General features: G+C 40.2%; 1 protein-coding gene across 2 annotated transcripts in view; it reads right to left on the reverse strand.

Moving 5' to 3' along the window:
• The window catches only part of Stx8 (syntaxin 8), a 252024-nt gene that overhangs the window by 170611 nt on the left and 55697 nt on the right, over positions 1–25716 (reverse strand). For both annotated transcript variants that reach the window (XM_042692741.1, XM_042692750.1), the window contains one exon: positions 21617–21709. In XM_042692741.1, coding sequence (XP_042548675.1) covers positions 21617–21709 — 93 coding nt within the window. The remainder of the gene's footprint in view (positions 1–21616; positions 21710–25716) is intronic.

Here is a 25716-nt window from a genome sequence, read left to right on the forward strand (position 1 = left end):
GAAAGATAAGGAAGGGCACATCCCATACGTTGTTTACAAGGGAAGAAAGAGATGCACTTTTTACTTTCAGAGTATGAATTAGGTGCTAGAGAACCTGTCTGCCTCTTGTTCCCATGACAGTTCCTGTTTGGCTTCATGGCTGCTCTCCTCCTTTAAACAACCTGCACTCCAGTGGGCTTTAAAACTCAACCCAGGAGTGGGCTGGGTTGGTCTGCTCTGTTCTTCTCACTGAACTGAGTGAGCCCCGCTGAAATACCAAGTCAGCCTTCCATTTCCCCTACTGAGAGTGTAGAAATCTCACCTACTTTAATGGATCAGAAATGCCTAGATGATCAGATACATTCCATTCAAATCTCAGTTGAAGTCCACATCTGTCAGTCTATCACACATGTACATACATGTACATGCATGCACATACATGCATGTGTGCATGCACGCACGCGTGCGTACACAAACACCCTGAAAAATGTCACGTCTTTCTCCTTCATTCGTCATATGAAAAGCTGAAGTCCAGCTACAGTTCTGTGGTACCAGTCTATCACTTGCACATACGTGTCTGAAGACAAGATATATAATTACCTCCTTCATTTACTTTTCAATCTATTCCATCAAGACCAAACTCCCACTGGGCTCACCCTAAATATCTCCCATAAGCAGAATTAGGTCTTCTTACATGCTTCATCCATGACAAAAACAAAAGTATCAGAGAAAGTAGTTTTAGAACAAACCAAAATAAAAAATGGCTACCAAAGGTTTTTTCGTCAGATAAACCAAAATGATAAAATGAATATTGTCCTTTACTTCCACCCCAGAGGTGGCCATGCTTGCGATGAGTTTCACAGCATGAACCCTAATTGAGTCAGAGGTAGGTCCAGAAGCAGAAGTGAGGCCCATACCCTATTCACCTATTATTCATCCAAATGATCCCTAGGACATAGAAGCTCTTTGAGATCATTTATTCATAGATACATACACTTATCATAAAGCATATCAGCTAGTTATATACGAGCTCTAAATGACTAGTTGTCGTCTCTTTAATATATAGTAAACACTTTAAAATTTTGTGTTTATGTATTTCAAACTGAACAAATTGGTTAACAGAACTATTCACCTTTGATGCAATCCAGTTTCCAAACAAAGTCCTTATCACTGCATTCAAATATTTTCTCTAAGATTCCACTATATTGGCAGAACTGTCCAGATGGAAGAGAATATCACACCTTCCCCAAACTATCAAGGCCACATTACCTCCCAGCCCAGGCTCCTTTAAGGAGCTAAGTCAATTACTCAGCAACTTCTTTTCTTACACTGTCTTCCCAAGCATAAGCACTTGGTTCTAATCAGACCACTTCCTTCCTGCTGCTTTGGTTTTTATTACCAAGTTCTTCAGCTGTTTTCATCACCCCATATGCTAAACAACTTCTCCTTTTAGAAGCAGCACATTCTCTGAGAACCGTACAGAGCAGCCAATCTCAACCAAAGGTCAGGTCATCAGTTTCAATAATAGAAATGTTTCATATATTCTAGATGGTACTGTGAAGGGCTAAAATTTGTCTTCAGTAGTTTCTACCTTTTTGTAATCCTTTCCTTGTGAAGAGCATAGTTTTACTTTCCTCAGGAATCAAGCTCTCTCATTTATGGATATTCCGACACAGTAAATACAACTAGTCATATTTGGGATGGGTGTATGGTGCACACATGTAACCCCAGCACTTGGAAGGCTAAGGCATGAAGATGACAAGTTGAAGGCCAACCTGAGAGACTGTTTCAAGAAACAAGGTTGGCCAGGGTGCCAGTTGTTCATAACTGAAATCCTAAACTATTCAAGAGAATTGCAACTGGAGGCCATCCTTGACAGAAAATTTTGAAAGATCCTGTCTCAACCAATTCCTAGTCATGGTGGCATGTACCAGCCATAGGGATAATCAGGAGGCTGATATTAAGAGGATCTGTTGCGAGACTCCATTTCAACAGAAAAAGTTTGATGTGGTGTTGCATATCTGTGACACTGGCTACAGTAAAAAGTGTAAATAGGATTGTAGTCTGATCCAGCTAAAGCAAAAACAAAAAAAAAAGGAAAAGAAAGAAAAAAGAAAAAGATTCTATCCTAAAATTGACCAGTTAAAAAAAAATAGGGCTGGATGTGTGGTTTAAGTGGTAAAAAGCCTGTCTAGTAAGAATGAAGCCCTAACTTAAAACACTAATACTATCCCCCAGAAAGACTCATATTAGCTGTAGACCTCTTTGCAGAAGAGAATTTATACAGTAGCCTCACATGTTCTTTGTAGAAAGCTTCCTTGTAAGGTTTGTCCTTGATGATATTTGGGAACTTGAATGTAGGGAGTATTCCACCATTAACTGATAAGAGTAGTTCACTGTGCTTGGACTGCATAAACATTAGGTTTGTGCTAGACACCTGCTTTTCTTCTGGGAGTCCCCGGAATTTGGGAACTGGCCAGGGAAAGAGGACCCACCAACATGACTAAGGCAATCCAAGTCTTGAGCTGAGTCTCTACTGAGACTCCATGGTTGGCAGTATTTCATATTTACTGGTACAACTTATTCTAAGTGGAATTCAGCTCCTCCTGCATGACTGTGTCTTGTTTCTCCTAGATTTCATTCACTAAGGAGGCCCTTTGCGGATTCTGTTCTGTATCCTTTTGCCTTGTTAAACCTTAACAATGAATACAAGAATTGTTTCTTATTATTTGTGCTTCTATCAAGTCTTTGCAAACATAATTAGTGGATACTGAACTACTGATCTTAAAGAAAATAAGAACATCTATATATACGTATCTGATATAAATTATAATCTTAGTATAGAATATAATCTTAAACTAAAAGCAAATAATCCTGATATTCTCTTTACATTTCAAAAGAAAAAAAATTCTGTAGTGTTTAGTGACTTGCTTAAAGCTGGGGCACTAAGAGAAGCCAGAGTTAGGACTCAAACCCAGACAAGTGGCCTGAGGGCCAGACTCTCCATCCTCTGCACACTTCTGTGGGAGAACGGAAACAGAAACAGAGCCTTGCCCTGTTCGACCTCAGCTGGGAACAAACTTACAAAATGACTCAAGTTTTCCATCACCTTATACATGCCCGTGAATAATTGCAAAAGCACCAAGAGTTCTGATTTGGAGATTACAAGTACATTTTAGTGAGGAGTGAGCAGACGCTGAATCCTGAATTCTCATAAATTATCAGATGTGGGGGATGGCCTGGTAGACCCTGGTCACAAACCTACAAGGAGAATTCCAAGCCTCTTGTTCCTGCAAAAGCATTGAGTAGGAGAAAACATCCAGTGTATCTGTGCTCACTCTGGCTGCTCCTGAGATTTCTCTTTGGCCTCTCTTTTGACTTACTATGTTGAAGTGCATTCTCCAATTCAGATGTTACAGTTGGATGGGTCTGGAAGATCAAATAGGAACTGTAGTAAAACCCAGCTGTCCCAGAATCTGGGCACAATTGTCCTTTTCCTTTACAAGTGCTCCTGCAGCTTTTCCACTTTCCTCTCTTAGCCTCCAAGACCAAGGCCCAGGTCAAGTCTAACATATGGGTCCAGAGAAAAGTGGTAAAGGAAGCACTAGTCCAGAAGATGCAAAAGAAGTTCTTGTGACTCAAAGTAGGCCAAACATGACTCATCATCAGACCTAGAGCTTGTGACAAAGCTGTGTGATGAGCACTAATACATGTGTCTCAGAATCTTTCTTGTATCATCAATAGATTCATAGGCTCTGGGTTCCCTACTGTGGTATAAGAAAAAGATATAATAAAGAAATAAAACCCTGATTCCTAGCAAGAGCTTTAAAAATTCTTGCTATTTCCTGAGTGATAGAAGTGACTTCTGTTATCTGTAGTAAGTCATTTTGGACTTACACACTACAGAGATAACCCCTAGATAATTCTGAGGGAAGGGTTAGCCTTCCCTCAGGGAAGGGCTAACCACCTTTCAGGGAGGGCAGGAGATTGAACTCAATGAAGTGGCAAGTGATGTAATTGATCATGCCTATGTAATGAAGTCCCCACAAAAACTCTTTAAATACTGAGGCTTGAGGAACTTACGTGTCAGTAAGCAATTGATGTGCTGTGATGGTACACCTGGAAATGTATGGAGGCTCTGGCACACCCATCTCATACCACCACACCCTGCTTCCATTTGGCTGTTCTCAAGGTTTAACACTGTAACAAAACCGTACTCAAATTGTATCATAATAAATCCTACACTACTTTCCTGTATTCATGTGAGTGAATTCCTTAACCCTGTGGAGCCTGATACTAACAACTGGTTAGAAATTGCTGGTGTCACACAACTGTTGAAATGATAAACTCTTTCTTGCTCTTCAATCCATCCTCGTGAGTATAAACTTGTCCTTTCCTACAGATGATTAGCCAATATTCTGATAAAAAACAAACAAAAGAAAACAAACCTTGATGGTACGCTTTCCAGGTATTTTATGCCATGAGCACAAGGAAAATACCGTCTTCTGAATCTCAAACTGTATTAAATTCAGAGACATTCATTTATGAGCAAATCAGATGTACCACTCAACTCATAGAGTCCTAGAAAACAACTTTCACAGACCATATTAAACACTTATTCTACCAGAGCTCCAAAACACCATCTGCTAAAGTAAAAATAACTTCAATGGCTCCTGCAACCTTAGAAAAAAGTGTAAAAGAGAGACTACATTCATGACAGTAGACAAAGCCTATGTAGTGTCCTCTTTCCTTCCCAAGAACACAATGACCTAGGTATTTTTTTATGCATGGGTCCATGGTGGCATTGAAAACACAGGAGCATTTTTTTTTTTTTGTCATGGGGCCTGAACTCTGGGCCTGGGCACTGTCCCTGAGCTCTTCAGCTCAAGGTGACCACTCTACCACTTGAGCCACAGCACCACTTCCGGTTTTCTGGTGGTTAATTGGCAATAAGAGTCTGATGGACTTTCCTGCCTGGGCTGGCTTTGAACCATGATCCTCAGATCTTAGCCTCCTGAGTAGCTAAGATTACAGGTGTAAACCACCAGCACCTGGCCAGGAGCACTACCATTTTGAAGATTCAGTTGCTTAAAGAAGAGACTTGGAACTGTATGAATAAGTAAAACTTCAGGGGGTGAGGTGCAAGTTGAAATGCACACAAATAGAGGGAGCTCTTTCTTTCTCATAGAGCCCTAGAAAGAAGAGAAGCTTCAAGTCAATGACTATTGGCAGCCAAAGAATGGTTAACAAAGAAGTGGCTGTAAAGCAGGATTTAGGGCCTTGGGCAGAGTTGTCTATGGAACAGCTGGGTCCATCTGCCCTACACCTAAAAACAACACCCTATGTATGCTACAGTCGTCAGTCTTTGCCTCTAACTGGAGCCCTTGTGCAACACTCCAAAAAGGAGTCTACTCAGGGATTGCCCCTCATGTTGGTATCCAGAATAGGAAATGAATCAAAGAGATTTCAGAGCAGGGCACTTGTAGCTCACACCTGTAATCTTAACTATTCAGGAGGCTGAGATCTGTGGATTGCAGTTCAAAGCTATCAAGAGTCTGTGAGACTCTTGTCTACAATTAACAATCAGAAAGCCAGAAATGGAGCTGTGACTCAGTGGCAGAATGCTACTCTTGAGCAAAAATTCTCAGGGACAGAACCCAAGCCCTGAGTTCAAGTCCCATGATCTACAAAAAAAAAAAAAGAGGTTTCAGGATACATGCAAGTGTGAAAAGAGATGAAACATTGAAGTCATGTCATGCCCAGATAAAGTTCTTCTCTTATTAATTTTGGGGAAAGTCACAGCAAAAGATCCTTACTCTGCTTGGGTTTTGTTCTACCTAACCACACACACTATAAAGAAATCTACCAATTGTATACCCTGTCCACATATAGAACACATGGTGAATCCTTCCAGTCAAGGCAGAAGCTTCTTGGTTATATAAAGCTGCTCCAAATACACGGAGCACCTGCCAATGACAGCTACCTCTACTAATCAACACAGCCCTTCATTCACCAACATGAAGAGTCTAGGAATCAGCCCACGGATGTGTACTGTTTGCAAGGTTGCCATTATAAATGTTACAGATGGAATAGCCTCAACAGTTATTTATTTTCCCGTAATTTTAGAGAAATTGGTTTCTTTAGAGGCCTCTTTCCTTGGGTTGTCTCTTCTTGTCTTCCCTACTTGTTTCTCATTGTGCCTGAGCTCTAAGTGTTTTCTTCTAAAGGACAGTAATCATAATGGATCAGAGTCTGCCCTAAAGACCTCTTTTAAATTTTCTCTTTAAAGAACAACTTCCCAAATCTAGACGTATCTCAAGTACTGAGGGGGTGTGGGGTGCAGAAGAGTTAGAACACTAAAATAAGATTTTTTTGTGAGGAGGCAGGGCAGGGAGACATAATTCAGTCCATAACAAAGTGAAAGAGAATGCCTAAGATGAGCAAACTAAACTTTACCAAAAGAAAGAGAAATAATTCCAGAAGGAAACATTTTAAGGCTCTAATAGCATTCAAAAAGTGGAAAGGTTTTAGAAACACATTTCTGTGAAATAAGACAATAATGAACTTTAAAGCCTTACTGGCTTTGCTTAACATGGTTTCAAAACTGTAAAAAAAACAAAAAACAAAAAACTGTGGCCTATGATGGGTTGCCTGAGTATCCCATTGGGTGAGTAAGGAGGAAATACATTTTCAATAGAACTACCATTTTTTAGTGTCTAGCTTTATCTAGAAAGCCCACTTTTAGTTGCTCACAAGTTCCCAGAACTCAAACCTCTCTCCTACTCTGGTGTTGCTTCTAAGCTCCACAAAGAATTCTAAAACATTTTAAGAAATCTTTTATTCTAACATTTCTATGTGTTAAATAAAATTTTGTAGGTTGTCATTTGGACTAGGCTCCTTTATTGGGTCCAACAGGTTATATCAATATTGTATTTGTATACCAAATGAAACTTAGGAGAATACTTTATATAACAAGTATCCGCAACAGCATCTGAGTGTTACTCATTCCTAGGTGGCCAACTGATTCACATAAGGCAAGCCAAGTAAGCTCTGTACTATATTCCTAGTGTTCTGCCCACAACTATGGCTTGACCACAGTATGACCCCAGTTTTTTCAACCTAGTTTAGTTAGAAGTGCTTTTTAGAATTAAAGCTGACTTATATTTTTAAATGAAATTTGTTTTAATTTTGTGTTTTGATAGTTGTTTTTACAAAGAGTATGAATGCTCACCAATTAACTCTGCCATTTTAATGTTGTGAATATAGCGAGCGATAGAGAACTACTACAGAGTGCTTACAGGTGAGTATCACATAGACTAATCTGTTCATGTTTCTAACACTATGAAACGCCTTTTTATAAATTCTTACTCTGCAGAAAAGAAAGGATATAGAAACAAGTTGCTCAAATAAGCTAATAAGCATCAGAGACAATTTGGCTCTCAATAAGGAAATACCACTACTGTGATATTCATATCACTCAAATGTTTTTAGTCTCTTCTTCCTTCAACCAAACTTATGGATAGCAATATACCTCCAACCACCAGCTGTGTATCTGAGCAATATCTGTGTCCCAAACCACCTCCCTAAGGAGGATTAAAGTCCTATGAGGGCAGGGGTTTCACCTTTATCGTGGCTATAAATGCGGACTCTGGCCCAGTCCTTAGCACATGACAAGTGTTCAGTAGCTGCTTCACAAATAAACTGCTTGGAGAATGTGATAAGAAAGCAAAAAATGTGGGGCTGGGAAGGTGGCTCAGTGGTAGAGCGCATGCCTTGCATGCCAGAGGCCCTGGGTTTGATTCCTCAGCACCACATAAGCAAAAAGAAAAAAGCCAGAAGTGGCGCTGTGGCTCAAGTGGTAGAACGCTAGCCTTGAGCTGAAGAGCTGAGGGACAGAGCCCAGGCCCAGAGTTCAGGCCCCACGACCAGACCCAAAAAAAAAAGAAAGAAAGAAAGCAAAAAATGTCACTTTGATTTAGAAAAAAAAGACCTTACTAGATGTAATAAGGTCTTTTCTTACTAGGCAAAGGTTTTTTTACTAGAGAAAGATTAATATAGTAAAACAGTCAAACACATATCCTCATGCAGACAGAAGTGTGAGCTAACACTGTAGCTGCTGACTCTGTACATCAAGAGAACTTAGGATGCCTTCCAAGAGGGTCTTAGAAGCAGGAGCAGATGACATAGGTCAGAGATCATTGAGTGGAAGTTCTTCTAAAAGACAAGACAGCAGGGGTGAAGCAGAGTAACTTCATTGTCAACCCAAGATTCTCAGAGACCAAGAAACTAGCAAATTTATATATGAATGAAGCCCAGACTTGGGAAGTCACACCACAATCCCAAAGTAGTGAAAGATCTTTGAATGAAATCTCACTAAAGGAAAGCTGGAATCAGATAAACAGGTTCACAGAAAACTGTTTTCCTCACCTAACAGTGATGTCTGCCAATATCCCAAATTCAGTGAACAGGAGTGGGATAGTCTAAGCTCTGAACAGTGGATGGATTCTAGAGTTTACATCCTATCTGCCAAGAAGAAACAGCAACTCCATATACCTCAAATCAGCTCACAGTTCCTTTAAACTCACAGGGTCAGGGAACGTGCAGCCTGCAGACCACATAAGGCCCTTGAAATCATTTGGTACAAGATGAGACAAACATATAATGCTTTTCATCAGCTGCCAGTGATTATCTGCCTGTATAGCCCATAAAGATGTTATAAATATCCAAATAGGCTGGGTGCCAGTGGCTCATGTCTGTAATTCTAGATACTCAGGAGGCTGAGAGCTAGAGGATTGAACTCTGAAACCTGTCTGGGCAGAACAGTCCAAGACTCCTTTCCAAAATAGCCAGCAAAAAGCCAGCTGAAGGTGTGGCTCAAGTGGTATAGGCCAGCTGAGCAAGCCAGCCAAGCAAGTGCAGAGCCCAGTTCAAGGCCTGGTACCAGAAAGAAAAAACAGAAAACAAAAAACTTCAAAGGGCCCTTTCCAGAAAATAAAGTTCCTCATCCATGCAAGAAAAGTAGTTTTTATTTGCCTCGCTCCTTCTTCACCTGAGGAAAACCATGCAGTATTTGTCTTTCTGAGCCTGACTTTTGTCACTTAACATATCTCTAGTTCCATTTGTTTTCCTGAAAATGACAAAATTTCACTCTCCTTTTCTGCTAAATAGTATACTATTATGTATATACACTTTACTTCCTTTATTCATTGATTCTTGGCACCTAAGCTAACTCCATAGGTTGGCTATTGTGAATAGTGCTGAAGTAAATGAGTGTCTGATATCTTACACTCCTTTGGATATATACACCCAATGCTGATATACTAAAATCATATTGTAGTTATATTTTGGCTTTCTGAATAATATCAATAGTGGTTTCCATATTGGCTGCACTAATTTACATTTCCTCTAACAATATATAAGGGTTCCTCTTCTTCACCCTCACCAGCATTCTTCTGGATTGCTATTCTGACTGCAGATTCGATAGAATTTCAGTGTCATTTGATTTGCATTTCCTTTTGGCTAAGGATGTTGAACATTCTTCATGTATTTATTGGCCATTTATACTATTTCTAAGAACTGTTCAATTCCTGTGCCCATTTACTAATTGGATTGTCTTTTTCTGTTTAATTTTTGAGCTTTTCAAATATTCTGGATATTAATCCTTTGATATTAATTATTGAAATATTTTTCTCTTCCTAATTGACAAATAGGATTGCATCAAACTAAAAAGTTTCTGCAAAGGCCAGTTACTAAGCTAAAAAGACAGCCTATAGAATGGGAGAAAATCTTTACCTTTTATACATTCAACAAGGGGCCAAATATTCTGAAAATCAAAACAACATTGAGATTCTATTTCACCCCAATAAGAATCAAGAATTCAAACAATAACAAATGCTGGCTGGGATGCGGGGGTGGGGGAGGAGCGCAGGGATGGTGGGGATGTGTGTGTGTGAAGGAATCTTATTACACTGTTGGTGGGAATGAAAACTAGTGCAATCACTCTGGAAGGTAGTTTTAAGATTCCTCAAAAAACTAAACATAGCATTATCCAGTGATACCACTCTTGGGCATCTACTCAGAATATTACAAATCAGGATAAAGTAAAGACACTTGCATACCCATGCTCATTGTTGTACTATTCACAATAGTCAAGTTATAGAAACAGCCCAGATTGCCCTTCAACAGATGAGTGTATCAAGAAAATATGGTACATACATAAGTGAAATTGTACTTATCTATCCAAAGGAATATTATGCCATTTGCCAAAGAATAGATAGACCTAGGGAGGAAAAAACTATGCTAAGTGCAATAAGACAGGTTCAGAGAGACAGACAGTGAATGTTTTCTCTCATACTTAGAAGTTAGGTCTAAAATATAAATATACCTGATAAAATATACAGGGTTATATGCATATACACACAAACAAATTGATTAAAGGATAGCATACTCAAGGGAGGACTTCAATGGTATAACTCCTCTGTACAAACTTCTAGAAAAATGAAAACAAGTCAAACATGAAATCAACTGAGATTAGGGAAGAAATCAATGAAATGCAGACTAACAGAGCTATACAAAGAATAAATGAAACAAAATATTTTTTGAAAAAATTAGACTGATAAGCCCCAATCTAATCCCTCTATAGAGAATAGATTCTAATTAATGAAATTATTAATGAAAAAGACAGTATCACAATAAATGCCAGTGAAATCCAAAGACATGAGGGAAAACCTAACACTATAAAATCTAGAAGAAATAAAAGCTTAGATACAGATGACTTACTAAAATTAGATATAAACCACTCAAATAGATTCATAACCAACACTGACACTGAAGCAATAATGAAAAGTTTCCAAAGAAAAGCCCAGGGTCAGATTCAGGTCCAAATTCTACCAGACATTCAAAGAAGAATGAGCATCAAATTCTTCATACTCTTCCATGAAACAAAAAGGGGAAGCCAGGTGCCGGTGGCTCATGCCTGTAATCCTAGCTACTCAGGAGGCTGAGATCTGAGGATCACGGTTCAAAGCCAGCCTGGGCAGGAAAGTTGTGAGACTCTTATCACCAATAAACCACGAGAAAACCGGAAGTGGTGCTGTAGCTCAAAGGTAGAGTGCGCGTCTTGAGCTGAAGAGCTGAGGGATAGTGCCCAAGCCCAGAGTTCAAGACCCAAGACCGACAAAAAGAAAAAGAAAAAAAGAAATAAAAAGGGGAGGAATTCTACTAAATTCATTATATGAAAAAGTATCATTCTCGTTCCAAAACCACATCCACAGCAAAATTTTAGATCAATCTCTGACAAACACTAATGGATAAATTCACAATAAAATTCTTGCAAACAGAATGTAACCACAAATTAAAAAGATCACAGTTCAGCCAGGTGCCAATAACTCATGTCTGTAATCCTAGCACTTAGGAGGCTGAGATTTGAGGATCATGGTTCAAAGCCAGTACGGCAGGCAAGTTTGTGAGACTCTTATCTCAAATAAACTATCAAAAAAGCTGCAAGTAGAACGGTAGCTCAAGTGGTACAGTGCTAGCCTTGAGCAAAAGAAGCTCATGAACAATGCCCAGACCTTGAGGTCAAGCCCCAGGTCAAGCACAAAAACAAACAAAAGATCACATTTCATCTTCAAGATGTTTTCATCCCTTGAATGCAAGGATGGTTCAATATATATATAAATGAATAAATGTAAGTCACATAAAAAGAATTGAGAAGAATTTTTACATTTGAGTTCATCAAGTATATTGGTTTGTTATTCATCAAAGAAACTTTTATAAATTTTCTTGTTTTGTCTCATCCAATTTAGAATAGTTTATACTATATTTTATACTATTTTAACTATAATATGGGAACTCTCTTTCTTCTATGTTCATGATTTTTAGGTTTAGTCTTTTAGTGGTGTCTAAAGTTCGTGCATATTCAGCCCATACCTTTATATTTGTTATTTTTTCTGAATGTTCTAGTCATCTGCTTTGTCTTCAAGCTCTGACATTCTATATTCAACTTGATCCAATACTTAAGGTCTTTAAACTGAGTTTTTGACTTACAGAACTCTTCATTTTCAGAATTACAATTCAATTTTTTACAGTTACTGTTGACTGAATTATTTCATATCCTTGTCTTCCTTATTTCAGCTATTCATTTGTGCTCTTTGAACTCAAATATTTACATGTCTTGTTTAATTTTATTGCTCATTCTTACAGTCATTCTTGAGTTCTTTGTGATTGCCCTCACGTCACTATCCTTTCTACCTATTACTGTGAGGCTACTGACTTTTATAGGATTTATATATCTTTTTTCATATTTGTTTTTTGCATTGGGACTTATGCATCTGGACAGTGATTGGTTGAAATTTTTGTTGTTATTGTTGCATTTGTTTGGTTTTGTTTTGCCAATCTTGAGGCTTGAACTCAGGGCCTGGGTACTGTCCCTGAGCTTCTTTTGCTCAAGGCTAGCACTCTACCACTTAAGCCACATTGCTACTTCCAGCTTTTCATGTTTATGTGGTACCAAGGAATCGAACCCAGGGCTTTATGCATGCTAGGCAAGCACTCTACCACTAAGCCACATTCTCAGCCTGGTTGAAAGTTTTAATAAACTGTAGACTTTCTATTGAAGTGTTCTCAATAGTCAGATACAATTGTGTAGTAGCAAAGTATATAGTTTTTCACAACTGGACTGGGGAGTAGCTCAGTATTTAAACCTTTGACCATATGTTCAGGACACCAAACCTGATCCCCAGCACAACTTATATACAGGAATACTAGTTTTCTTTATTCCCCTATTAGTTCCTAGAGTATTTATGTATGTATTGATGCTATATATAGGTTATGAGTGGGGTAAATCCAGGGTCAGTTACCTGTAGGTTTTTTAATTTTGGTTACTTTTTTTCATAGGGCTTGAACTCTGGGCCTGGATGCTGTCCCTGAGCTCTTCAGCTCAAGGCTAGCACTTTACCACTTGAGCCACAGCATCACTTCTGGTTTTCTGATGGTTAATTGGAGATAAGAGTCTCATGGACTTTTCTGCCCAGGCAAGCTTTAAACCATGATCCTCAGATCTCAGCCCCCTGTGTAGCTAAGATTACAGGTATGAGCCATCGGCACCTGGCAGTTACCTATAGTTTTAATATGTGGTTTTCACTTTAACTTTTCTAGTGTGTATACTGGAAGCCAGTGCTAGCTGCACAGTACTTTGTAGTCTGGGCCAGGAAGTTTCCCAGTCCCCAGTTTGTGCCAGCAAAAGCAGTAAGGATACAAGCCTAGAGAAATCTCACAAATGTATCACATAGTAGCAGAGAAAATAACATTGAGCTTCTCAGTGGTGATGGTAGGTAACTGAAGGACTCAGGCATTCTGAACACAGGTGTCAATGCTTTCAGATCTCATCCTGCAGTTCATCATTCTGTAGAAGGGAGGAGACAATGTGATCCCTAGGTCCTGTGCTCAGAACACTTAACTCTACCTAACAGCAAATACCCACAGCACTCATCCAAGGGCTTAGTGCTGTTTCCACAGAAAATTCTACAGATTTGGTCTCGTCAGGGAGGGCAGAGACATTGACCTCTGTACCTCACCCTGCCTAAGCTCCCCACTGCCTAAACTTCTTAGGGTACGCACATCAGATCCTCTCCCTCTCCACATCATTATTTCCCACCCAGGCCCGAGGCAGAGTGTACCAAGACTCCCTGGCTCATTATGCCTTATACTATCTTTCCCTGTTAGGAAAACCTGGAGAGCAAAATTTTGATCATCCAGCACATTGGGCACAGGCAGAGTAGGAATCTGAAGTTCTTTAGGCAAAATTAAAGGAATTACTACCAACCTCTTTTGGTAAGACATAATATACCTGCCTGCTACTATAGTGGAGCCAAATAGGTGTCTCATGGGAAGTAGCCTTGTCTCTATGTCTAACTAAAGTTTTCTAATTCAATTCAACAAATAAGTAAAAAACATTTTATTTCTATTACACTTAGATACTGATTTCTGGTAAAGCATGTTAAATATCAGTTTCTGAAGCCTTATTTGTAGTCATTAATTTAACAACTACTGACAGTCACTACTTGCATGTGAGCTAAGGCCTGAGAATATAACAAAGAACAGAAATATCTGCTCCTCGAGGAGCTTCCAGTGTAATGGAGAATATGGAGAAGAAACAGCTATTGAATATATTTTCCATAACTAGGAAAATACTGAGTTCCAGGGGGAATATGGAGGAGGGTAGGAGTCCTGAGAGAAAACCATATCCCAACCTGATCTGAAACTGTAAGAAGGAGTCAATGGCATCAAGGCATGAGTGTGTTGGGCAGAGAGTGGTAAGGAGAAGAAAGGTGGGGGTGCCAGTTACTGAAAAACAAGTACCAAGGGTTAGGCTCATCACACTGGGACACCAGAGGAACTTGAGTGGTCAACATGGATGTGTAATTCTTACAATAAGAAGTGTAATGTCGGGGCTGGGAAGGTGGCTCAGTGGTAGAGCGCTTGCCTTGCATGCCTGAGGCCCTGGGTTCGATTCCTCAGCACCACATAAGCAAAAAGAAAAAAGCTGGAAGTGGCATTGTGGCTCAAGTGGTAGAGCATTAGCCTTGAGCTGAAGAGCTGAGGGACAGCGCCCAGGCCCAGAGTTCAGGCCCCATGACCGGACCTCCCCTCAAAAAAAAAAAAAAGTGTAATGTCAATTGGTGAATAATTTTGGACTTTCTCAGGGAGTCAATAAGGGGCCACTCAAAATTGATAAGGTGTTCATGTGTGTAATCCAAGCTATTCAGGAGGGAGAGATCAGAAAGATCATAATTCAAGGATAGCCAAGACAAAAACTTACACACACACACACACACACACATACACACACCCCGCATGTCTCTACAAAACAATCTGTGTGGTGGTAAATATCTATTATCCCAGCTATATGAGAAGCATTAATAAGAGAATAACAGTCCAGGCTAGCCCAGGCATAAATGAGATTTTATTCCCCCAAATAATAAAAGCAAAAAAGGGCTGAGGAGCTGGGTGCCAGTGGCTCACACCTGTAATCCTAGCTATTTAGGAGGCTGAGATCTAAGATTGCAGTTCAAAGCCAGCTGGGGCAAAAAAGTCCATGAGACTCTTATCTCTAATTCAGCACCAAAAAGTTGGAAATGAAGCTGTGGCTCAAGTGGTAGAGCTCCAGAGTGCTAGCCCTGACTTGAGCAAAAAAACTTAGGAACAGCACCCTGGCCAGTTCAAGCTCCAGGACCCACACCAAAAAAGGGGGTAAGGGTGTGAATCAAGTGGTATAGCACCAGTCTAGGAATCATGAGGTCCCGAGTTTAAACTCCAGTACTAGAAAAAAAAACTGATACTTTAATATGACCAGACCTATATTCTAAAAAGATTACTCATGACACAGTGAAGGGAGGCTGAGAGGGAAGTAAGATTTAAACAAGCTATCAGGCTACTGCAGTAATTCAGCAAAAGGTGGAAGTGACCTAGAATAGGGTGGTGCAAATGGACAGAAGTGGACAAATTCTAGTGATCTCTCGGATGCTCAGCTGACAGAATTTGGTGACTTACCATGGCTGAAAGAGTAATTGTACAAATGATGTAATAGGAGAACACACAGCCTGATCTATATTGTGTGTTATGTCTAACTATAGCTCAGTGGTAAGAGAAAGAGGGGTGGGAAGGTATCTGCTATATTTTTCCCATTAAAATCAGAAAATAATAAGTAAAGTTACAACTTGGAAAGAAAAAAGGAAAGACTTTGAAGAAACTTAAGAGGATTGATTCAAGGAGTCTCAATCTGACCAGTAAGTGTTGTAGAAAGAGAAAAATAACATGAAGGAAATTACAAGAGAATTTTCCACAATGGAACTTAATGGATTATAAGAGACTTCAAGCACTCAACATAATGAGTGAAAATATATCTACACTGAGACATGCTGATAGAGTTTCAAGACATCAGTAATAAACACAAGATCTTGCTGGATCTGGATGCCAGTAGTTCATGCCTATAATTCTAGTTACTCAAGAAGCTGAGATCCAGAATCAAGGTCCCAAACTAGTCTAGATATAAAAGCCCATGAAATTCAGTCCCCAAAATAATCAACAAAAAAGCAGGGCTGAAGGCATGGCGTGAATGGTAGAACTCCAGCCAAACAAACAATCCAAGCATGAGGTCCTGAGTTCAAGCACCAGTACCAAAAACATACATATATACATTTTAAAAAATCCTAATATGGGGCTGGGAAGGTGGCTCAGTGGTAGAGCGCTTGCCTTGCATGCCTGAGGCCCTGGGTTCGATTCCTCAGCATCACATAAGCAAAAAGAAAAAAAGCCGGAAGTGGCGCTGTGACTCAAGTGGTAGAGCGCTAGCCTTGAGCTGAAGAGCTGAGGGACAGCACCCAGGCCCAGAGTTCAGGCCCTACGTCCGGACCCAAAATAAATAAATAAATAAATAATAAAAAATCCTAAAATGTTTGAGGTGAAAAAGGTCACCTATTAAAAAAATCAAGAAACATAATAGTAGCCTGGCACCATGACACTTATCTATAGTCCCAGCTCCTTATAAGAATGATATGAGGAGGATCTCTTGAGCCTGAAAAGGGTGAGTTTTAACATCTTATTAGAAAGCAAGAAAGTGCTCACATCAGAAAGAATGATGAACCCCACTTATAGAGGCAGAGATCTGTTGTTGGTATCACTTAGTTCATTACAAATGTGACTCTATGGTTCTGTGGAGTGCTGAGATTAAGGCCTGGCCAATGCTAAAATTCAGTCTTGACATCTGCTTTGGTCAAATCAAGTTAACTCCATTACCATTTTTTTTTTTTTTTTTGGTGCTTCAAGTCCTAGGACTTAAAGTTAGGGCCTAGACACTAGACACTATCCCTGAGCATTCTTTGCTCAAGGCTAGCCCTCTATTACTGTAACCACAACTCCACTTCTAGCTCTTTGTTGGTTAACTGGAGATAGGTATCTCACAGACTTCTCCTCCCTGGCCAGCTTCAATCCTCAGATCTCAGCCTTCTAAGTAGCTAGGATTACAGGTGTGAACCACTGGTGCCTAGCTAACTTATTTTTTGTGTGTGAATTACTAAGAATTTTTCAGTAAATCAGGATCATGACTCAGTTTTGTAACTGCCTCTGGGAGACTTGTTGCACTGCTTGTGCCTAGCCATCCTCACTGACAATCCTTTTCCTCCTCAGGCTTGGTCACTGCTAACATCTTGGTTTTAACCCAAGACATATGAACAGGATAATGACCAGTGTTAGCCAGGCCCTCTTTAAATCTCTATGAGATGACTGGAAAGTGAATTCCTAAATTGAAGATAATTCAACCTTTCGGTTTTGTGGTTAAGTTCTAAGTACAATGAATTTCATTAGTACGGTTTTGATACTTGATTCCAAAATGGTCTGGTTGGCCATTATTCTCTCAACCTATTGTTTCTCTCATTTAATGAAAACCAAAAGAATAATTCAGTAGCTCAGTAAGTCATATGGAGACATTTACAACACAAGCAGTATCCTTTTCCAGTGCCCCTGACTTCTTATGACACAGTTAGATCACAATAATAATCCAGATGGGGCTGTGATTCTATCCTTACCACATGTAGTTAAAACAGCCTTTGTTCACTTTAGCAGAAGGAAGACAGGCTGATTGTAGTCCCAGCAGGGATGTAATTTTTATCCTCTGAGAGTCTCAGTTCCTATGAGAGAAAATGGCTGAGTCTGCCTTATCTCCAGGGAGAAAATGTGCACATTAGAAAAACCACGAGTTTAACTGCTCTCTCCCTGGGAGGCCACCACAGAGAAAACCAGCTTATGTTGGCAGTTAATGGAAAAATACCTCATGTTTGTCTATGTGCACATGGATCCATCTGGTCCACAACAGAGACAAGAACTGGGAAGACATGGAGGAAGATGCAGAGAGCAGGAGGAACGTGTGTGAGAAGAGCAAGGACTCCAGCTGGGATGAGGCTCCAAGTAAGCACTTATAACCATACAATGTCCTGCACATGTGCTCCAACTTATTACACATGGAAATCAACCAGGGAAGCTTAAAAATATTTATGTTTGCCAGGCTCTAGTGGCTCATGCCTGTAATCCCAGCCACTCAGGAAGCTGAGGTCTGAGGATCATAGTCAAAGGCAGACCTGGCAGAAAAGACCATGAAAATGTTTTCTACAATTAACCATCAGAAAGCCAGAAGTGGAGTGTGGCTTGAGTGGAAGAACAAAAAAAGCTAAAGGACAGACCCTTGACCCTAAACTCAAGTCCCAGTACCGTCCCACACCCAAATACACATTCACACAAAATATTGATGTTTAAAACCCACCCCTGAAGGTTCTGTGATAGTCAGAATTATGACTTCCCAAAGATGTCATGTCTCTGGAACCTGTGAGTATGAGATTACACAGGAAAAGGGCATCAAGGTTGAAGACAGAATTAAGGATGCTAGTCAGTTGACCTTAAAATAAGCGTATCCTGGATTATTTAGGTGGGTTAATGCAATCACAAGGTTCTTAAAAGTGGAAGAGAGGGGCAGCATTAGCAGAAGTGATACAATTTAAGAAGGACTCAACCTACTATTGTTGGCTTTGAAGACAGAGGACAGGGTCATGAGTCAATGAATGTGGGTGGCCTCTGGAAACTACAAAAGACAAGGAAATGAATTTGCTTGCTACAGTCTCCAGAAGGGCAATGTGGTTTTGTCAACATCTTGGGTTTTCACTCCAGAGTCCAATGTCAAATAGAACTGTAAGATACAAGTCTGTGTTGTTTTAAATCACTGCATTGTGGAAATATTAGTCTTAGTGTAGTTAGTTAATGCTACAGCAGTGATAGAAACCTAACATGCAAAGAGCCTGAGCTATGAAAGTTTTCAAACTTCCAAACACCTGCTCCCAGTAGTTCTAACAAGTGGCAAAGTTTGATAACCACTAAACTAATGACTGCTTAGGCTAAGAAATGGTAACAGTGATTTCCTTTCACCTGGGAAGGCAGCAAGTCTCCCACTAAATTATCTTCAGTCCTTAGCCTTCTACCCATAGACACTGTGGACTATATATACATCACAGGATAAGTTTGTTCACCAGTTTAGGGCCGGAGTTTTCTTTTTTCTTTTTTTTTTTTTGCCAGTCATGGGGCCTGAACTCTGGGCCCGGGCGCTGTCCCTCAGCTCTTCAGCTCAAGGCTAGTGCTCTACCACTTGAGCCACAGCACCACTTCTGGCTTTTTTCTGCTTATGTGGTGCTAAGGAATCGAACCCAGGGCCTCATGCATGCAAGGCAAGCACTCTACCACTGAGCCACCTTCCCAGCCCAGGGCCAGAGTTTTCTAATGTGACACACTGAACCAACTACATTTCACTGTGATAAAGAATATTTACAAGTCGCAGTTGAAGCAGCCATTAGTACTGCTTTCTTTGAAGAAGTTATTCAATAAATCTATTTATATAGTTAGTTTTTTTTAAAAAAAGAATATTTAGTCGGGTGCCTGTAATCCTAGCTACTCAGAAGGCTAAAATCTGAGGATTGCAGTTCAGAGCCAGCCCAGGCAGGAAAGTCTGTGAGACTCTTATCTCCAATAAACTACTAGAAAACCGGAAGTGGCACTGTGGCTCAAGAGGTAGAGTGCTCGCCTTGAGCTGAAGAGTGCAGGGACAGCACCCAAACCCTGAGTTCAAGCCCCACTACCTAAAAAAAAAAAAAAAAAAGAATATTTAGATGCCAGAGAAGCAAAATTTTTTATGGTACTGAAGATTATACTCAGAGCCTTGCTAGGCATTCCTCTATAACATGTGAGCCATGCTTCTAGTCCTTTTGTTTTTCAATAGGGTCCTGTGCTGGACCCAACGCCTCTGACCTCTGCCTTCCTGAGTAGCTTGGATTATGTATGCGTTCTATCATGCCTGGCCCCACATTTTTTATAAAGTCTTTTTTCTTATAATACTGTCTTTCAAGGCAAGAACTAATAGCTGAATTATATTCAAGTATATAAACTGGCCTGTTCACAGGAGCCCCATTGGAAAAAGGAGTAAACTGTCTTCTCTGCTGAAACTATCGAAAACCACTGTTAGGATTATAAAGACAGTTTCTCCACTTGCTTAGAAATCTTCTTATGAGTGATAGATGATCAACAGATGGAATTTGTTTATTTATGATAGACAAAAGGAAGACTACCATGGGAACAAATGAACTCATTCTTCCTAGGGACCAAGAAAAGAAGTGCCTGTTGTGTGATTTTGGCAAAGTACAGCCCTCCCTGCAGAGGATGCCTTCATCTGCTTATCAGGATTTCATTGCTTGCTCATGCTGCTGACTTTCCCTGAAGCCCATGTCATTGTGGTACTCCCACAAAAGCTAAAATCTCAGAACCTTGTACTTACACTTTTCTCTCTCTACTTCAGCTTTGCTGGACAGAAAGCTGGTGAAACAGAGAAAGCAGTCATGTTAAAGACTTGAGTATGAATTTCAGCCTTGTCTCTAACAAATGATGTGACATTAGAAGGTTTCTCAGCTGCTCTGAGTTTTGTCTCTAATAAATGAGGATAATAGAGCCAGGCACTGAAGGCTCATACCTGTAATCCTAGCTACTCAATATCTGACGATTGTGGTTTGAAGCCAGCCAAAGCAGGAAAGTTTGTTAGACTTTATCTCCAATTGACCAGCAAAAAGCCAGAAATGGAACTGCGACTCAAGTTGTAGAATGCTAGTCTTGAACAAAAATAGCTAAGGCCAATGCCCCGTCCCTAAGTTTAAGCCCATGAAAGTGATTTGCACATAGCAGGGGCTTTGGTATATGCAACTTCACCGCAACTCACCTACCCTAAGCTTTCATATATCATTGTGTGCTGAAGCTTCTTCTATCTCTTTACCTCTTTGCCCTTTTCTCTCACTGATCTCTAGTACCCTCTCTTTAACTTAGCACTTCCATCTGGACCACTCAGTGGCTTCTTTGATTGGACACATCTAATCTGGCCTTACAGTCTTCACTAACAAATCAGTGAGCCTTCTCAATTTCCCTGCATCTGTAACTGTGAAAGCACCACCAGTTCCTTGTCCCTTTCCTTTCTTCCTCAGTCCTACTACCCCATACTCACTCCTTCTCATAGTACCCAGTTTGACCACAAAAGTCTTCCTGGTGGCCTTCATACCTGAAAGCAACATCTCTTGCAATCCAAACCATTATAGTTTACAAGTTAGTTTTCCTCAAGCCAGACCTGTCACATGAAGTCTGAACAAGCATCTCCAAACGCTTTTTGTCCCTGCAGACTCATACTTGTGATAAAGAGCAAACTCCACTGGATATATAGAGGATACAAGGTCCACATGCTCAAGCTTCACATCAAAGGATACCAAGTACTGAGCAATTTCACATCACCATCACATTAAAAAAAAAAAAATACGTTCTTGGGACAGATGGATGAACAAAGCATTTTTAAAGGATAGTTGCTGAGAACGAGATATTTTTATCAGATTTTTACACAGTATTTTGTAACTATAATTTGAGAGGGTTACAAATCACCTTTAATTGCATTATGCCACAACAACCAACTGACACTAAGCTACTTTACCTGTTATACAACATGAAAACTATTCAACAAATGTTCGATTACCAAATGATAAATGTGATTAATCTCAGAACTTGCTCTTACCATTTTGTTCATCCAATTCATTTCCAATTTCCTGCCCCATTTGCTTTTGACGACTTATGATAGAGGAAAGGGCATCAAGGCCTGCATCCTGTTCTAGAAAAAAGAAAAAAAAAACACAAACAATTTAAAGTCAATACACAGACCCTACATATACCCACTATGTGACACGGGATAGAATAATTAACATTAGTGGACAAACAAAATCAAATATATGACCTCACACCTTATATGAGTATGACGTAATTTCCAGATTAAATTTTTACTTTATTTTTGCATACAGAACACCATGATCTATTTTATTAGTGTTCTTTTAATCAATATTTCTTAAATGTTCAACTCCTTTTTTGGGGGGGGGGGTCTGGTCATGGGGCCTGAACTCTGGGCCTGTGCACTGTCCCTCAGCTCTTCAGCTCAAGGCTAGTGCTCTACCACTTGAGCTACAGCTCCACTTCCGGCTTTTTGCTTATGTGGTGCTGAGGAATCGAACCCAGGGCCTCAGGCATGCAAGGCAAGCGCTCTACCACTAAGCCACCTTCCCAGCCCTCCAACTTCATAATTTATTAGCTTCACAACTTTTTTATTTTTATTATATTTAAGTACACAAAGGAGTTTCAATTGAACATATCAATTTACGAACACAATGTATCTTGCTCATTGTTATCCTTCCCATCATTCTCCCCCAACAATTAAATTTTTAAATAAAAAAGTAAGATTTGGCTATGTAATCTTTTAAGTTTTCTTAACTTTTGTAAGTGAATAATAGTAAGACAAAGTTCCAATTTTTTTAACAAATAACGGTCATAGACAGGAAATGAAGGAATTTAAAAAAAAAAAAAACAAATACAAAGGAGCCAAATACATACAATGGAAGAAACACAGCCTCTTCAACCACTGGTGCTGGGAAAACTGGGCAGCCACATGCAGAAAACTAAAAGTGGACCCCAGCCTATCACCATGCACCAACATCAACTCAAAATGGATTAAAGACCTTAACATTAAACCTGAATCTCTGAAACTACTGCAGGACAGAGTAGGAGAGACACTTGAACTAATAGGCACAGGAAGGAACTTCCTGAACAGAGTCCCAGGGTCACAACAAATTGGAGAGAGACTCGACAAATGGGACTACCTTAAAATAAAAAGCTTCTGCACAGCTAAATCTATCGCAACCAAGCTAGAAAGACAACCAACTAATTGGGAAAAAATATTTACCAGCAATATATCAGACAAGGGGTTAGCATCCTGTATATACAGGGAACTTAAGAAACTAATCCCTCCCAAACCTAACAAACCAATTACTAAATGGGCAAGGGAACTAAAGAGGGACTTCTCAAATGAAGAAATAAAAATGGCAAAGAAACACATGAGGAAATGTTCATCATCCCTGGTGGTGAAGGAAATGCAAATAAAGACAACCCTGAGATACCATCTTACCCCAGTCAGAATGTCCCACATCCACAAATCGGCCAACAACAAATGCTGGAGGGGATGTGGAGAAAGAGGAACCCTATTACACTGCTGGTGGGAATGTACACTTATACAACCACTTTGGAAAGCAGTCTGGAGGGTCCTTAGAAAGCTAAAGATTGACCTTCCTTACAACCCAGTCATACCACTTCTAGGCATCTACCCTGAACAACAGGAACCAATATACAAGGACACGTGCACCTCCATGTTTATTGCAGCACTGTTCACAATAGCTAGGATATGGAAACAACCCAGATGCCCCACCACAGACGAATGGATCCAAAAATTGTGGTATCTATACACAATGGAATATAATGCAGCCATTAGAAATGACAAAATAATGGCATTTGCAGGGAAATGGATGGAGCTAAAAGGAATCATGTTGAGCGAGATAAGCTAAGAGCAAAGAGACAAATGGTACATGGTCTCCCTGATAAGTGGATGCTAAATCCAAAATGTTAGGTGATACGACAAAATTAACAGGACTTAAGAAACAAAGAACTCCCACTCATCTGGTGGAACCACTACTAAATATCCCCATGCTGCTGATCACATGTATAATGGTGTACACATATACACCATTATATGTTATAGACTGTGATAGACAATTTGCTCCAGGAAAGTTAGAATGAACTTGTGACTTTAAATGAGCATCATTATTCCACAATACTGTGAAATTCGGGAAATTATGTAATCACTTAACCACAATTAAAAAAAAGAACCTCAGGGAAGGTAGGGAGGGAAGGGATGGTAGGGGAAAACAACGGAGGGGGTAACAATGCTCAATAGGAAGTGTACTCATTACCTTGCTCATGTAACTGTAACCCTCTGTATAGTATCTTTACAATAAAAAAAAAAATACATAAAAGCTCTGACACCACTGATTTTTTAAAAAAATACAAAAATAAAATGATGAGACTTTGACCTATCAGATTTGTCAATATTAAAAAGAACAATGACACCTAAGTCTAACTAAATTGTGAAGAACTACAAACTCCAAGTGCTAGGTATAAAAAAGAGGAAAATTTACTCATCAAAATGTTTCTCAAGATCTGACTGCTCCCCTTTTAGCAATTCTAAAAATCTATACAAGAAAATATGCAAGGTGGGGCTGGGAAGGTGGCTCAGTGGTAGAGCGCTTGCCTTGCATGCATGAGGCCCTGGATTCGATTCCTCAGCACCACATAAGCAAAAAGAAAAAAGCCGGAAGTGGCGCTGTGGCTCAAGTGGTAGAGTGCTAGCCTTGAGCTGAAGAGCTGAGGGACAGTGCCCAGGCCCAGAGTTCAGGTCCCATGACCAGACCCAAAAAAAAAAAAAAAAATGCAAGGTAAGACTTTTAAATATGTTTTCCTTTGCCAGGGTTTTGGCTTTAAAAGTTTCCATCCTCCTCCTTGTTCTCTCTCTCTCTCTCTCTCTCTCTCTCTCTCTCTCTCTCTCTCTCTCTCTCTCTCTCTCTCTCCCCCATTCTCTCTCTCTCATTCTTTCTCTCTCTCTCTCTCTCTCTCACACACACACACACACACACACACACACACACACACACTTGCTCTCTCTCTCCCTCCCTCTGTTCTTCCCCTCTCCCCTTTCTCATTCTTGAAAATTTAAAGAAAAAGTGAAATCAAGGTATTCATGCACAAACACACACACAGTAGGCAGGCCTAGTGAGCTCTGTGTAAGATTCTTTCCCTTGGCCTCACTGGGAAGAGTACTTTAAGACTGACTATACTGACCCTCTTTACCCAAGCAATATGGGAAGCATAATCCCACCTGCACCATCATTTACGTCCATGTTTTGTATACTCACACTTGTGTGCCAGTACTGGGGCCTGGGCATTGTCTCTTAGCTTTTTCACTTAAGGCTTTATTATTTGAGCTACAGGTCCATTTCTGGGTGGGTGGGGAGGGGGTATGTATGCTGGGTGTGGCGTGTGTGTGTGTGTGTGTGTGTGTGTGTGTGTGTGTGTGTGTGTGTGTGTGTGTATGGTGTATATGGTGTGTATGTGTGTGGTGTGTGTGTGTGGTGCGTGTGTGTGGTGTGTATGTGTGTGTGTGTGTGTGTCTGTGTGTGGTGTTTTTTGGAAGAATAGACTCTCCTGTCTATATTGGCTTTGAACCCAGATCTTCAGATCTCAGCCTCCTGAGTAGCTAGTATTATAGGTACCAGTGATGGCTTTTTTATGGATTTTTAAATTCCATATAAAGGAATATCCACAACATCATAAACCACAAAAACACATAATATACAATAAAAGGGCTGGTGGCTCATGCCAGTGGCTCATGCCTATAGTCCTAGCTACTCAGGAGGCTGAGATCTGAGGAAGGCAGTTCGAAACCAGCCTCAGCAGGAAAGTCTGTGAGACTTTTATCTCTAATAAAAACCATTCAGTGGAGTCCAGAAGTGGAGTTACGGTTCAGTAGTAAGGACAGTGCTCAGGCCCTGAGTTCAAACCCAAGGACCAGCTAGGGAATCAACATACCCAAGGCTTTGGGTTTGATTCCTTACTATGTATATATCCACCACCACCACATCCCCCCCCCCCAGTGGTTTTTGTTTTTGCCAGTCCTGGGGCTTGAACTCAGGGCCTGGGCACTGTCCCTGAGCCTCTCTGTGCTCAAGGCTAGAGCTCTATTAC

The sequence above is a fragment of the Dipodomys spectabilis genome, unplaced genomic scaffold, assembly GCF_019054845.1.
Source record: "Dipodomys spectabilis isolate Male_0828 unplaced genomic scaffold, ASM1905484v1 ptg000004l, whole genome shotgun sequence".
NCBI classification, from domain to species: Eukaryota; Metazoa; Chordata; class Mammalia; order Rodentia; family Heteromyidae; genus Dipodomys; species Dipodomys spectabilis.